The sequence below is a fragment of the Rhinoderma darwinii genome, chromosome 4, assembly GCF_050947455.1.
Source record: "Rhinoderma darwinii isolate aRhiDar2 chromosome 4, aRhiDar2.hap1, whole genome shotgun sequence".
NCBI classification, from domain to species: Eukaryota; Metazoa; Chordata; class Amphibia; order Anura; family Rhinodermatidae; genus Rhinoderma; species Rhinoderma darwinii.
Genome location: NC_134690.1, coordinates 47,516,501 through 47,533,509, shown reverse-complemented (window position 1 = coordinate 47,533,509; position 17,009 = coordinate 47,516,501). Strand labels below are relative to the sequence as shown.

Sequence of the window (17,009 nt, the reverse complement as noted above, 5' to 3'; positions counted from 1 at the left end):
GGGATTGTGATTGTTTATGTTTCGTCTCCAACTCAGTAATTTCTTCGTATAATGTCGCTATTGTTAGTTTCCTTAGTTTGTAATGGTAAGAACCTATAGAGATCAGTTCTCCTCTGAACACTGCCTTGTGGGCTTGCCATATCACTGTAACAGAGGAGTGTTCAGAAGTAATAGTTTGGAAATAGGAAGTCAAGGAGGTAGCAATACGTTTCCTAGTCTCTTCCGAGTTTAGGAGGGTTTTGTTAAGGGACCACGATTTAGCCCAAATTGTGCTATGCGTGAGTGAGACGCACAAAAGCAGAGGAGAATGGTCAGAATGTACGGATGTAAGTATTCGTATGTCCCTGATATCCTTCAGCACCGAGGGAGGTAAGGACAGGTAGTTGAGGCCTTTGGTAGGAATTATGGGGAGGTGAAAAGTGTGTGTAGTCAATGGCAGAGGGATGAGTATAACGCCAGGCATCTACTAGGGGGAAAGAGTTAAGGGACGACTTAATGCGAGAAAGCGCCCTATAACAGAGGACTTTTTGGAGGACGAGTCTAGGCTCGGGTCTAATGTGATATTCATGTCACCCCCTAATAGAAATGTACCCTCAACAAACCCTCTGATAGTGTCTAGAACTGAAGGAATCCATGCAGCTTGGTTGGTATTGGGTACGTAAATTTTCCCTAGTGTCACTAGTGTCCCTGCCATGAGCCCTTTAACAAACATATACCTCCCCTCATCATCAGATAATGTGTTGTGTACCACAAAGGGGAAATTTCTGGCAAAGGAGATTGCTACTCCACAGGAATTCCTATTCGGGGTATAGGAATGGAACCACTGGTTATAATAGGAGAGATAGAAATCCGGAGATTTATGAGCCCTTAAATGGGTTTCTTGGAACAATACTATGTCTGTATTAGTTTTTTTTAGGTATGCTAGGACCTGGAAGCGTTTGACCGGGGAGTTTAAACCTCTGATATTATAAGAGACTATGGAACAAAATGGTGGGGTACTAGCCATTTAGATTTTGCAAATTCACGGAGCCAAGCAGTTGTATCTCTCTCAAGGGGAATTCTTTCAGAAAGAGGGAGTAGGTAGGAGCTGGGGAGGAGCTATTACTAATGGTTGTGGATGTGAATATAACTAAAATAAGAACAACAGTGAATCCAGTCACTGTAAACATTGTATGGTAGTGAAAAAACGTCATATGACATGAGAGAACTCTAGAGGAATTTCAGGGTGAGAAACATTAGTAGAAAGGCAGGTTATCTAAGTCAACAAGTGATAAAGAGCAATAAACAAAAATATGACAGTGAGAGTGGCGGGTATCACCAGTCACACTCACTTAACCTACATAATCCTGTTCAGGAAGAACTCCTTTGAAAACAATTTGAGTATCATACAGGAAATACATTAGATAAACAAATGAAAGTTATACGTAAACTTAAAACCTCATTGGAGCTCGACCCTAGTGGACTGGGTCAAGGCAGAAAGTCTTTAACTATTAACTGCATGGAGAAAAATTAGACAAAGGAATTTTGTCAACATTCGGTACAGATTTAAAAGGATATTACTGATCTCTCCTTCTCAGGATTATAAGAGAAGGATGTCCAGCATGGAAGACTTTTCAAGTCAGGTTGGGTCAGATGATGAAGGTCCTTTAGGGGTCTTGTGTAGAAATCGTCTGATTCTTTGGGATTTCGGTGTTATGGACCATTTCCCATGGTGTCAGTTGAGGAAGGGGCTGCAGGCGTGACGCCCTATGAAGTGACTCCAAGTCAGGGTATTCATCCAGAGCAATGCCCAGATCTGTGCTAATATTCAGGATATCTTTTGAGGTCCTGGCAGTATATCGTTTGCCGTTATCAGAAATGGAGAGTCCAAATGGAAAAAGCCAACGGAATTGGAATTGTTTTTGTCTCAGCGCCAACGTGAATGGTTTTAGAAGTTTCCGTTTGTACAACGTAGAAGGTGCAAGATCTTGGTAGATGGAAATCTGTGCATCTCCATATTGGAGGTGTTCGTAAAGTCGGCTTTTTTTTGAATAATAGAGTCCTTGATCCTATAGTCTAGGATTCTGCAAATTACAGCCCTAGGTGGTTCTGTCGGAGAAGGTTTGGGCCAAAGTGATCTATGTGATCTCTCAATTGCAAGGTTTGGGATCTCGGCAGGATCTAGAAAGTCCTGGAAAATTTCAGCTTGGACATTGGGGAGCACTTCGTTGGCAAATGACTCAGGGAGTCCCTTAATTCTAATATTGTTCCTTCTGTCACGATTTTCACGGTCCTCAAGAAATTAATACATTGTTAATGTGTTCTTCTTGCGACTGGAGGAAGCAATGACAGCCTCTTGAGTTTTTTCGAGTGCATCAACTCTGTTACCTACTTGCAAAAGTTCTTGTTTGATGTCGGATAGGTCGTTAGCTAGCAGTTCCAGGGCTTTAGATAAGATCCTTTTCATGAAGGACCTGGATACTGGTAGTTCCCTCACTTCCGTGGTCTGTTCATCTTCGCTAGATTGTTCTGAACCTGAATCTCCCCTTTTAGAGCAGTCTTTTCGGAGTGAAGATGGATTAGGGGGGGTTAGACTTCCCATCTGTTTTTTTTCAAGAATTTATCCATGTCTGCTTGTGTAGGTTGTATTTGCGTTCGAGAGCTTGAGCCTCGATTTTGATTTTTGGAGCCTATTTTCACAATGATGAAAGCATAGTGTCTGTGCAGATATATTCCTCTAGTTGATCCTCTACGGTCAAGGAAATATTACATAGTTAGGAAAGATTCAAAACCGTATGTGGATAGGAGATGATACAGCGTGTGCTATTATGGGTCCCACAATAGAAGTCTGTAGTTGAATAAAGGAGGGAAGCAATAGTGCTAACCTATTGATCAGCAGAAAAAATTGGGTCTGTGGCCCTTTAAGTGGATGATGTACCTGACTATAGCAGGTATTGTGCGGTTATAAGGCATCTATCTTTGGAGTGAGGTATAATATAATATGGGAACTCCTGTACTCACACTTCTCTTGGACTGATGTGAGGGCTGGGGTCCAGTTAATCCGGACTGTAGATCAGTCAGCTGTGGTAGGGTGCAGGGATCGTCGCTGGCTCCTTCTTTTCACCAGGTGTTGCTTCTCCAGTCTCCTGCAGGAGCGGCCCTCCGTGGGTGTTTCACCCTACTAAAATGTCGGAGGAGGCCACGACTGAGTTTGCGGCCGGGCGGCTCCAAATTCGAGGCCCCGGCTTCACACGCTGCGCTAGGCCACAATTACAAAACTGGGCGGACCGCCGAAATAAGGGTATCGGCGTGTCCCCCTTTAGCTGCTGAGTCCTGAGAGGGTGTTTATGGACCCGTAGGGCTAATTAGGAGTCCAGATGCCCTTGGATTAGGGATGTCTGGACCGGAGCGCTGAAAAAGTGCATCCAGCTAGCTCCGCATTAGGCCACACCCACTATAATCTTTATTAAACTATTTGTAACTTTTTTTTTAGTCCTAGTGGACTTTACTATGCATTATTTTGATTGCTTTTATAATACACTGCAACACTTCTGTATTGTAGTGTATTATGCTGGTCAGTGTAAAACTGACAGGCATCTATTAGCTCATACCTTTGGCAGGGCCTAATAGGCATTCACTAGGAACAGACCTTAAAAATCATCGGTTTGCCAATATAGAGAGTAAGGGAGCCCCTTCCCTCTAAAACCACTTAGATTCCGTGGTGGCTATTGGCTGGGGAATCTCAGGAGTGAAACGGGCAGGATTGATGCTAGTTCAGGTGCACGGCTGTCTTTAGACAGCCCATCATCTGCTGTAGCCGGCACGGGACACCCGTGCTGGCTTATGTCACGGCACTGTGAAAAGGCGGCGCAGTGGCACAAGTACCCCCAATGACCGCCGTAATAAGACATATTGGCGATAATTAAGGGATTAATATCTACTCTGAATTGCTTATTATTACATATATTAATTCTAATATAACAAAAGGACTCCATTAACCCCTTAACGACGAGAGACGGATATATCCGTCACATGCAGGTGCTAGTTTCTGTTTTGTGATGGATATATCCGTCGCTCTGATCTAGTGGGTACTGCCAGTGCACCCACGAGATCAGCGTCAGGAGAACAGCTGTTATACACAGCCAGGCTCCTATCGCAACTGCCAGAATCAAAGCGCTCTCTGATTCCGGCTGTTTAACCCATTAAATGCCGCTGTATATAGCTTCCTCTGTCACCCCATCGGCAGCCCCGCAACTATATTGTGGGGTGCCGATCAGTTTCCGTGGGAGCCTGGGGCCTAACGAAGGCCCCCAGGTCTGCCATCAGCAACTGCCTATTAGGCCATGCCAAAGGCATGGCCTAATAGATTGCCTGTCAGTTTTACACTGACAGACAATAACGCTTTGGTATACTAAGTGTACCAAAGCACTATATCTGCGATCAGAAGATCGCAAAGATAAGTCCCCTAGTGGGACAAAGAAAAAAAATTGTTAAAGTTTATGGGAGAAAAAAAATAAAAAGATTACAGTAAAAATAAAACCACTTTTTTCCAAACACAAAACACATATATGGTATTGCCGCGATTCTAACGACTCCAACAATAAAGTTGACACATTAATTAAACTGCCGGGTGAACGGCATCCTAAAAAACCTCAAAAAAACAACAGCAAAATTCATTTTCTTCTCCCATTCCCCCCATTAAAAGTAAAATAAAAAGTTAAAGTGGTTATCCGGGGAACAAAAATTGCATTGCATTTATATTTTTATGTAAAAAGAAGTCACTTACTAATGTACTTTCATTTAAAATTAAGTACAAAGTCGTGCAGTTCAAACCCGGTGAATTGTTCCTGGAAGTCCTCTAGCTGTTCGAATATTGATGACGCGCCGACACGGCCCCACGTGACTGAAGGCTTGCTTCCTGTGTCGTTAGTGTCGGCGTGTTATCAATGGCATGACCGCAAGGGGCAGTCACATTGCTGGAGTCCCTGAGCAGAGCATCAGCTAGCGCTTTGCTCGGGACTCCAGCACTGCTTCCGACACTTGGTCAGTGACTTCAGGGGTTTCCTATTAGCTGATGCTCTGCCCGGGGGCTCCAGCATTGCTGCCGTCACTGTCACTGACTGTCAATATATGGACAGTGACAGTGACGTTGGCAGCAGTGCTGGAGTCCCTAGGCAGAGCATCAGCTGATGCTCTGCTTGGGGACTCCAGTACTGCAGCCGATGTCACTGTTTATATATGGACAGTGACGTTGGCAGCAATGCTGGAGTCCCCTGGCAGAGGATCAGCTGATGCTCTGCTTGGGGACTCCAGCGATAGGAAACCCCGGAAGTCACTGACCATATACAGACAGTGACTTTGGCAGTAGTGCTGGAGTCCCCAGGCAGACATCATTTAATAGGAACCTACCGATCTCGATATAATCCAAAATTAAACATCACTTCCGCCTGACAACATGGTACCCGGAGAAAGAAGTAGTGGGTGCCTGTTGATGTGCTGGATTTATGCTCTGCCCTACCCCGAGACCCACTGGCATCGGATGTTATATGTTGTTACTCGCTGTCGTTGAAACACTGTTTGATACCTTATTATAATATTACTTGACTTACGTAACTTGTATAATCGGAACTATATCTGATTGTTTCTTAGTTCTTTGATTTTCTTATTGACGGGCCTGCTGTGAAACCATCTACTGTTTGTATGCTATATCAATCTCTAAATGTACTACTGTTCCCTTGTTTATCCCATTGAATATGTGGATGTTTCACATGATAAGACATGACAAAATGTTTGATGTTTAATATTGAAAACAAATAAAAATATTAAAAAAAAAAAGAAAAGAAATACACACTTGGTGTCCAAAGTGCCCAGGAATACAATTGCGTCAGAGACAGCCGGGCACCCAGTAGAGATGGCAGATGTCAGTACATAAAATGTAAGAGCCAATACTTTTGATGCACAGACAATCTTCTATTATAATAAACCATAATACAAGAATTTAATGTTACATTCCTGAATAAACTTCTTCAATTGTGACCGCAGCATCTAAGCAATCAAATCAAAGGGGGGGGGGGCTCCCCTTTCTTCCCATCGCCAATCCCAGCGATGATGCCGACAGATAAATATGGCAGTCAGGAGCCTAAGATACGCCACCATGGCATGTCATATGTAGTTGCCTATTAGGCCGTGCCTTCTGCACAGTCTAAGGCCTCAGGCACACTTCAGTGATATTCTTCAGTGGGCTATCCGTTTTACTAAAGGATAGCACACTGACCCATTCATTTCTATGGGGCCATGCACACATTTTTTTTTTGCGAATCCATGTGTCCCTTCCCTTTATAGAACAGGTCCAATTCCTGTCCGTTTTTGCGCATCAGCCTCAGCCAATCTATTCATTGGTCCGTTAAACCTATTGACAGCACACGGAAGCCATCCCTGTGCGGTACGTGCTTTGCGGATCCATGATTTGTGGCCGTATAAAGGGCCACGAAGGTGTGCTTGAGGCCTAATAGGTGCCTGTCAGTTTTTCACTGACCGGCACTAATTCATTGCAATAATTCCAATGCATTATTTGGAACCTGTCACCAGCATTTCACCTATTAAACCAGCAATACCTGGTGGTAGTGGGTGAAAAATAATTTCTATATAACCTATAATTGTCTTCTTAGTCGGCTCTGCAGCTTAAGTATTCCGTTTTTTAGTGTTCCCGTGCCGTATGCTAATGAGCATAAAAGAGTCAAATCTTCATTCCTCAAGTCTTTCCGAGTTTACCCCGCCTCTGTACTTTTTAATTAACAGCTCCTCGCCATCCCCCAGCACACTAAATCCTGCGCTTGTGCATTGATGTCCTCTTCTGGTGTGTGCGCACAAAGGGACACCGGATTATTACGATAAAAGGTGCAAAATGTTTGCAGACCGTTATTTACAGTCGGAGGAGGAGTTTAGGAGCGGGGATAACGGCAATGAACTTTTGAGAGCAGCGGCCAGTGAGGGGTAACTAAAGTTCAATAGGTGAAATGCTGGTGACAGATTCCCTTCAGGGGGGCAGGTAATTTTTTACTTTTCCATCAATGCATTCCGACACTCATAACCTCTTGTATTTTCGATTATACAGTCGGTTACCGCGTGGTATAAATAATAAGTTAACTTTAATCTGCAGGTCATTGCGGTTATGGGGATACTATGTATTACAATATGTATCATTTTTATGTTTGATCACTTATCAATTTTTGGGGATAAAAAAAATATGCTTATTTATTTTCTCTATCTTTTTTTGCGTGTATTTATTTATTTTTTTAACAACTTTGATAAACATTATTTATTCTTTTAGCTCTCTAAGGCCTCATGCACACGACCGTGCTAGTAATTACGACTCGTAATTACGAGCACGGCCGGGCACGGGCCATTATAAAGTATAGCAGCACGGCCCGTAAAATGAAAAAAATAGAACATGTTCTATTTTTTTAACGGCACGGGCACCTTCCCGTGAGAAAACGGGAAGGTACCTGTGACTAACAGAAGTCTATGGGCCCGTTATTGCGGGTCGTAATTACGAACCGCAGTAACGGGTGTTTTTATGGTCGTGTGCATGAGGCCTAAGCTAGGGAACTGCTATTTAGGAGTTCTACTTATATATACACATATATATATATATATATATACACACACACACATATATATATATACACATATATGCATGCACACACACACACACACACACACGACGGAGGTCGGGAAGGGGAATATAGAGCGGGATCACGGGCTGAACCACACTCCATAAGATGAGTGTGTCGGTTGTATGAAACAGCCAACGCTTCAGTATTACGAGCCTGTATCCCGCTCGTACAAGCCCTTCGATGCCGCGGTTAAATAGCTAATGCGGCATCTAAGCCATCAGAATGAGGGAGGGCATCCCCTCTGACGTACCATTGCCCCGCCTTAAACGCAATTGCGGGGTGCTGATAGTTGTCATGGCAGTCTGGGGGGATTTATTAGGCTATTTTGTGCTCCTATTATAGGAGCCTGTAAAAAACACAATATACTGTAATTCATTAGTATTGCGGTATATCCAATGAGCGCTGGTTTATGGCCCTATGGGGACTAATAAAAAAGTAAAATACAGTTTAAGTTTTTTTTAATACAAATATAAAAAAAATTAAAATTAAAAGTAAAAAAAAAACCAAAACAACTGTTCCTGATTTCCCCCAAAAGCAATGAAAAAAAAAAATCAACATAACCGGTATTGCCACGTCCGTAAAAGTTTCAACCATTACAATATAACATTATTTATCCTGCACAGTGAACGCTGTAAAAAAAAATAAAAAATATTAAAACACCAGAATAGCTGTTTTTCTGTCACCTCATCTCCCACAAAAAATTGAATAAAAAGTAATCAAAAAGTCACATGTACCAAAATGGTACCAATAAACACTACAGCTCGCTCCGCAAAAAACAAGGCCTCGCACCACTCAATCGACGGAAAAATAAAAAAAAGTTTAAACAATTCTCATAATTTGGTAAATTTAATTTTTAGCAATACGTTTTTTCTTTGTAAAAGTATTAAAACATAAAAAAGTTATACATGCCGTAATCGTATTTACCTGCAGAATAAAGTTAACATGCCGTTTTTACTGCACAGTGAAATCCGTAAAAACTAAACCCAAAAAACTATGGAGAAATCACAGTTTTTTTCCCCCTTCCACACCACAAATAATTTTTCTCCAGTTTCCCAGTAAATTATATCATAAAAAAAAATGGTACCATGAAAAACTCCAACTCCTATCGCAAGAATCAAGCCCACATATGGCTACACCGACAGAAAAATAAAAAAAAGTTATGGCCTTTGGAAGGTGGGGAGGAAAAAGTGAAATAGAACATCCGAAAAATGGCTGCGGAGGGAAGGGGTTAAAGGCTACTGCTCTACCTCTATAGCTCCGGTCAGGCTGTGGTTATCTGTATATTTACTGTATGAGGAGATGTCTCTTCCCTCGGTTTATGTCTCACTGGTAGAAAAAGTAATTGTCTAATTGATGGAAAAGTAACGATAGGCAAAGACGTCGTTTTTTTTGTCTAATGGGACAGAATGTTAAATATATTTTTCTCAGAAGCCTCCAACTGAGTTTTGAAAGTAACAAAAGCAGAAAACTGTAAAGCAATAAAGCAAAGGCAGCGAAGCCAGCAAAGTATTTATTTATATCAATCCTTATTTCTCGGAGGGAAAACACTCCATCTCTAAAGTTTCACATAAATGCTTTTCTTGCTTGTGTGAAATGCCGGTATCTGCACAAAACCTAAGCGGCGGTTTTCATGGAGACCAAAAATCGTAAAATGTCCCTCATATTTAATTACAGGTCTACCTTATTTACACAGACGCACACGGCCCTTTTATACGGAGTGTAAAAAAAAAAATTACCATTAATCACTGGGAATAGTCTCCAAAAAGTGCGTCATTAAGAGCAAGTCAACATGGAGTTTCATAATAATAGTTATTTTATGTTCCAATGCTAAGTTGTTCCATGAAAAAGTCAAACATAAGTGGCCAAAATCCATATCTGCATAATTAGTTCTTATCTTCTTTGGACAAGCAGAACTACAAAAAGGACTAAAATATTCAGAGACTAAGATTCACCAGTAGTGGAATTGCTGTAGATTTTCCGTCCGGATTTGTGAACACAGAAAGCAGCAAAAATCTCCTCCACAGACTGCGCAAGTTTTCCATGTGGAAATTGACATGCTGTGGACCCACAGATTGTCAATTTCTGCTGCGGAAAGCGCACTGATTTGGGAAAGTAAAAAACTTGCAAGGAAATCCTTGTGTTGCAATTTTTGCTGGGGATCACCAGCAAAGTCCTCGATTCCAGAAAAGAACACACAATTCTTAAGTTTAAAATAAAAAACACTATACTCACCTTCCCTGGCGCTCCTGTAGCAATGCATCCCTGGTCCCCGGTTGGTCTCCATACACCTGGCCTCTAATGATGACGTGTCGATGTGAACAAAGCAGCCAATCGCAGGAGGCCAGATGTACAGAGGCCAGCCAGAAGACTAGAGATGCCTTGCTACAGGAACACCAGGGAAGGTGAGTATACTGGGTTTTTTTATTTGCTTTTGTTTTTACACGATTTAGTGTGGATTTTCAGGCAGATTTCATTGTGGAATTTAGGTCAGATTTGCTGCAGAAATTTCCGAACTTAATCCGACCCATGTGGACGTACTTTAAGTAAAGGATAAATTAGAGTGGCTCAATGCTGCCTTATATTACTTAGACCATGGGTTTGATTCCCAAAAGAGAGGTCTTTGGAATTATGAGCAAAAAAGTTCACCCAGCAGTAACTTGCATGACTATTCTCCATGGAATTTGGCGCTGTTTGGATAGCCTTGTTGCACGCACATGAAGATTCCACCCTCTCAGGATGTTAAAGGGATATTGCAGTAACAGTCATTTTTACCTCTAAAACATTTTCATTACAGTCTATGGGGATTTAAGTAAACAGCTAAGTACTTGGCTGGTTCTGTAACTCCCCAAAATCGCCACTTTGCAGCAACATTCTGTGCACTTTACGGGCCAACACTCACACGAGAGAAGCGAGTCTCCTATTGTAACGGTATGATGTTTAGTGTAGGGACCCATCTGGATGAAAGCACCTGGTTGTAGGTTATACATGGATGGACCGGGTTCGCCATGGCAAGAGCCGCTGCTTGATAGTGATTCTCCACTTTGGCTCATAGAGGGGTGTCCTGAGTGGGAGACCCCCCCCCCTCTATGACGTTTATATGACAAGGCCTTTAATTGGTTTTACATATATATATACATACATACACACTACCGTTCAAAAGTTTAGGGTCACTTAGAAATTTCCTTATTTTTGCAAGAAAAGCACAGTTTTTTTTCAATGAAGATTACATTAAATTAATCAGAAATACACTCTATACATTGTTAATGTGCTAAATGACTATTCTAGCTGCAAACGTCTGGTTTTTAATGCAATATCTACATAGGTGTATAGAGGCCCATTTCCAGCAACCATCAGTCCAGTGTTCTAATGGTACATTGTGTTTGCTAACTGTGTTAGAAGGCTAATGGATGATTAGAAAACACTTGAAAACCCTTGTGCAATTATGTTAGCACCGCTGTAAACAGTTTTGCTGCTTAGAGGAGCTATAAAACTGACCTTCCTTTGAGCTAGTTGAGAATCTGGAGCATTACATTTGTGGGTTAAACTCTCAAAATGGCTAGAAAAAGAGAGCTTTCATGTGAAACTCGACAGTCTATTCTTGTTCTTAGAAATGAAGGCTATTCCATGCGAGTAATTGACAATAAACTGAAGATTTCCTACAACGGTGTGTACTACTCCCTTCAGAGGACAGCACACACAGGCTCTAACTAGAGTGGAAAGAGAAGTGGGAGGCCCCGCTGCACAACTGAGCAACAAGACAAGTACAGTAGAGTCTCTAGTTTAAGAAATAGACTCCTCACAGGTCCTCAACTGGCAGCTTCATTAAATAGTACCCGCAAAACGCCAGTGTCAACATCTACTGTGAAGCGGCGACTCCGGGATGCTGGTCTTCAGGGCAGAGTGGCAAAGAAAAAGCCATATCTGAGACTGGCTAATAAAAGGAAAAGATTAATATGGGCAAAAGCACACAGACATTGGACAGAGGAAGATTGGAAAAAAGTGTTATGGACAGACGAATTTGAGGTGTTTGGATCACACAGAAGAACATTTGTGAGACGCAGAACAACTGAAAAGATGCTGGAAGAGTGCCTGACACCATCTGTCAAGCATGGTGGAGGTAATGTGATGGTCTGGGGTTGCTTTGGTGCTGGTAAAGTGGGAGATTTTCTACACGGTAAAAGGGATTTTGAATAAGGAAGCCTATCACTCCATTTTGCAACGCCATGCAATACCCTGTGGACAGCGCTTGATTGGAGCCAATTTCATCCTACAACAGGACAATGACCCAAAGCACACCTCCAAATTATGCAAGAACTATTTAGGGAAGAAGCAGGCAGCTGGTATTCTATCTGTAATGGAGTGGCCAGCGCAGTCACCAGATCTCAACCCCATAGACTGTTGTGGGAGCAGCTTGACCGTATGGTACGCAAGAAGTGCCCATCAAGCCAATCCAACTTGTGGGGGGGCTTATGGAAGCATGGGGTGAAATTTCTCCCGATTTACCTCAGCAAATTAACAGCTAGAATGCCAAAGGTCTGCAATGCTGTAATTGCTGCAAATGGAGCATTCTTTGACGAAAGCAAAGTTTGAAGGAGAAAATTATTATTTGAAATAAAAATATCATTATTTCTAACCTTGTCAATGTCTTGACTATATTTTCTAGTCATTTTGCAACTCATTTGATAAATATAAGTGTGAGTTTTCATGTAAAACACAAAATTGTCTGGGTGACCCCAAACTTTTGAACGGTAGTGTATATATTATATATATATATATATATATATATATATATATATATATATATATATATATTGTGAGACAGTGACAGGTAAAGTCATTGAGGGAAGGTATATTTCCCCTAGAATCCTGTCATATGTATCCTAGGCTCCAGGGAATGAGTCGTTCTTGCAATAGAAAGCTCTAGTTTTCCAATCTCGGCTTAAGGAAAAGCCGGAAAAAAGGCCCTGGAGTTGGATTGGAGAAGAGCAGGGCGGGTTCCCCAATCCCTAGTCCATCTCTGTTTGTAGGACAAGGTTGCTGCTCAATTAGCTGCACCTGTAGCCGGTGTATAAAAAGGTGCAGACACAGTGTGTGGGAGTCTCACCGCTGACTCAGACTGGAGACTACTAAGGCTGGAGTAGCCTGTATGCTATGTGAGTAAAGACCTGTGTTACTTTGTGTCCAGTGCCTGGTAGGAAGGCACTTGGTATAGTTAGATAATACCTTGTTTAGTTAGTGCTCAGACGAGCAGGATTTATTTTGTATTTTGCCTTGTTGTACAAGAGGCTGTTTCTTTGACAAGAATAAAAACACAGGCAAAGCCCTGTTATGACTTTTAATGCACGGTGTCCCTGTCTCTGGCTACAAAGAAACCGCTGTACCAACCTCTCCTGATGCTAAACCCTCACAATTTATATGAATAAAAAATGGTCGTCTTTGCATATATCTAAGCGCCCGCACGCTTCTGATGCATCTTACACAACTGTGACAGTAAAGAAAAACAATTCGGCCCACATCGGATTTAAGAAATATGGGAGGAAAAAATGTTATTAAAATAAAAACTAAAAGATCATGTTACCTTCTTGTCTGGCCATGAAGCCTTCAAAACCGCTTGAGTTCTGAAATACACGAGCAGCTTGCTGTCCTCATCACTCAAATTAAACGCCTGTTCCATAATCTGTAGTACATCAATCCTGGGTTTCACTGGTAGCGAATCATCGCCACAAAATGGTCGCAACCACTCCAAAAGGTCGTCAGATGAAACAAGCTTCTCCCTATAAAAATGAGGCAAGTGTGAATTTATTTTCAAGAAATTGTGTCTACAGTATAGCATTTTGCAGATACCATACACCTCCATCGTCTGATTATTTATGGTTATAAAAAAAAAAAATCAGGTCAACTATAGTAAGTCTAGAGAGTAATATTTGTAAAGGTAAGGTGCAAAGCAAAACCCACTTTAGAAAACTTTATATCGGCATAACTATGTGGGACAGAACTTCAATATATACTTATAATCTCATAAGTGTCACCATGACCACCATGTCAGGTAATTCTCTGACGAACAGGTCAATGCTCTAATTTTCAAGCTTGCTCATACTTATCTTATAGGCCTTGAAAGTGGTCATGCGCATTGGACAAACCCTTCTTGCTAGAAGGCTCGACCAACAATAAGCTCACCACATGGTGTTGCTTGGATCCCCAGAGGTCAACTGTAATCTATGCAGAAACATGGCAGCAAGTGTTTACATTCCCTGCAGTGTCCCCGCAGGGGAGATTAAGCATTACACAGTTCCAAATTAAATCAATGATCTGTCAATGTACTGTATGGACCGGACAGGCCATGTGGATCAAGAAGAGCTTTTTGTAACTGCTCTTCATTTTGGCTAAAAGATGAAACACAAAGAAAACCATTCCATCTTATTGTCCATCAGTTGTTTGTGAGACGGCGTCTACACAACAACGGTCTGGCCCACTCTGCTCTAACGTTGCGCTGCACGCGATGACATCTAAGGGCCTGTTCACATCACCGTTCGCTTGCCGTTCCGGGGTTCTGTCGGAGGTTTCCGTCGGGTGAACCCCGCAACGGAAAGTTAAAGTGTAACCACAGCTTCCGTTTCAGTCACCATTGATATCAATGGTGACAGAAACATTGATAATGGTCTCTGTTCGTCACCATTCTGGAAGGTTTCCGGTTTTCCGACTGAATCAATAGCGCAGTCGACTCCGCTATTGATTCCGTCGGAAAACCAGAAACCTGTCGGAATGGTGACAAACGGAAACCATTAGCAATGTTTCCGTCACTTTCACTTTCCATTGCGGGGTTCACCCGACGGAAACCTCCGACAGAACCCCGGAACGGAAAGCGAACGGTGATGTGAACAGGCCCTTAAACAATTAGCAGGGAGTTTCCTACGGAGCCATGGTAGTATTAGGACGTTACTGGGGGATGGGATCACATCTGAGGCAGGTACTTAGCACCACGTGGGACACAATTCACTGCAGTCATACACGCCTATGGGGGTCCGACACACCGTCCTGATGTACTGCTTTGCAGGTCTCTTGGGTTGGAAATTATGTAACCTACAGCAGTTCCTTTTTTCTCTGTTCCCATGTTGAACCTGCTGAGACTGATGGAGGAAACATAGGCAGGTATCCTGATTAGTCGCCTGTTTTGCAGCGGTTACCAGGTTACCCCTATTATTCTTTTGTTTTGTTCATGGTGGAGCTTAAATAGAAACTGTCATACAAGTTGAACTGGTTAACTGGTTGAACGGTTGGCTTTTTATATGCTAATTTGCTGTAATTAGTCAACAGGGTGGAGCTAGTGTCCCTGCTGCTGACCAATCAGAGCGTGGCAGCTTGAGGGAAGTTCATGCCCTGTGGTTAACTGCAGCAAACTAGCATAGCGAGAGACAACACAATACTGGGCTATATCTCTTGAATGGGGTGGAGTCCAGGACCAAAAAAAACAACAAAAACAGCTGGAATCAGGTAGACCGCGCTAGTCGGGTCAGTAAACCAGTTCAACTTATAGAGTACTGTGCAAATGTTTTAGGCAGTTGTGGGAAAAATGCTGCAAACGAAGAATGCTTTCAAAGATAGAAGTGTTAATAGATTTTTTTTAATCAATTAACAAAAATACAAATTGAATAAACAGAAGAGAAATCTAAATCAAATCAATATTTGGTGCGACCACCCTTTGCCTTCAAGAAAGCATCAATTCTTCTAGGTACACGTGCGCAAAGTTATGGATTTTGTACAATTATAGTCATGTGTATGATTAACCAATTATAAAAAACAGGTGATAATGATCATTTTTTTCATATGTAGGTTGAAACAGTCATTAACGGTAACAGAAACCGCTGCGTAGGAGGCTTAAAACTGGGTGAGGAACATGCAAAATCTTCTACAAAGTTGTGGTTGTGGAAGACCGTTTTATGTCACAGGTCCACCATAGCAAGACTGAGCACAGCAACAAGATAGAAGGTAGTTTTACTGCATCAGCAAGGTCTGTCCCAAGCAAAGATTTCAAAGCAGACTGGGGTTTCAAGATGTGTTGTTCAAGCTTTTTATGAATAAGTACAAAGAAACGGGCAACATTGAGGAACGTAGACACAGTGGTCGGCCAAGGAAACAGTACAGCAGATCAAAGAAAGACATCATGCTTACGTCCCTCCAAAATTGGAAGATGTCCGGCGGTGGCACCCGCTCATATCTGGCAGAAACCAGTGTGTCCCAGTGGGGTACACCCATCTACAGTTCGGAGAAGTCTGGCCAGAAGTGGTCTACATGGTAGAATTGCAGCCAAAAAGCCATACCTTCCACGTGGAAACAAGGCCAAGCAACTCAACTATGCACAAAAACATAGGAATTGGCGGTTCAGGAAAATGGCAGCAGGTGCTCTGGACGGATGAGTCAAAATGTGAAATATTTGGCTGTAACAGAAGGCGGTTTGTTCACTGGAGAGCGGTACAATAATGAGTGTCTACAGTGAAGCATGTGGAGGTTCCTTGCAAGTTTGGGGCTGCACTTCAGCAAATAGAGTTGGAGATTTGGTCAGGATTAATGGGGTCCTCAATGCTAATGAGAAATACAGGCAGATACTTATCGATCACGCAATAGCATCAGGGAGGCGTTTGATTGGCTCCAAATTTACTCTGCAGCAGGACAACGACCCCAAACATACAGCCAATGTCATTAAGAAGTGTCTTCAGCGGAAAGAAAAACAAGGAGTCCTGGAAGTGATGACATGGCCACCACAGAGCCCTGATCTCAACATCATAGTGTGTCTGGGATTACATGGAGACAGAAGGATTTGAGGAAGCCTACAGCCACAGAAGATCTGTGGTTAGTTCTCCGAGATGTTGGTACAACCTCCCTGCCAAGTTCCTTCAAAAACCGTGTACATTTATGCTATTTTGAATGCAAAGGGTGGTCACACCAAATATTGTTTTTATTTTGATTTTTCTTCTGTTCATTGACTATGTATTTTTTTAATTGATAAAAAAAATCTAGTAACACTTCTATTTTTGAAAGCATTCTTACTGCAGCATTTCTCCACAACTGCCTAAAACTTTTGCACAGTAGTGTATGACTTTGTGGCAAGACCTCTTTAAGCACAGTATTCAGGGTGTGATAGCATAAGACCGCCTCAGCCCAGTTTTTGACCACCGTTGCCGCAAATTCCTTCAAACTGATGTTCTGCAGCCACAGGAATCGGGGGAGAATAAACAATTGTCCTGTCCTACTTGATCCGTTTTTATGTAAAAATGATATATTTATTGTGGGATGTGTTCTTAATATTGTCTCTTTCGATTTGTTTTGACTTTACTTGGGGGGCGGGGTGTTTGCTAC

At 42.2% G+C, this 17,009-nt stretch overlaps 1 protein-coding gene across 2 annotated transcripts in view; it reads right to left on the bottom strand.

Annotated features, from left to right (window-relative positions):
* NBAS (NBAS subunit of NRZ tethering complex) overlaps positions 1-17,009 on the bottom strand; it is a 655,156-nt gene that overhangs the window by 145,850 nt on the left and 492,297 nt on the right. For both annotated transcript variants that reach the window (XM_075861089.1, XM_075861091.1), the window contains one exon: positions 13,234-13,429. In XM_075861089.1, the coding sequence (XP_075717204.1) occupies positions 13,234-13,429 (196 nt within the window). The remainder of the gene's footprint in view (positions 1-13,233; positions 13,430-17,009) is intronic.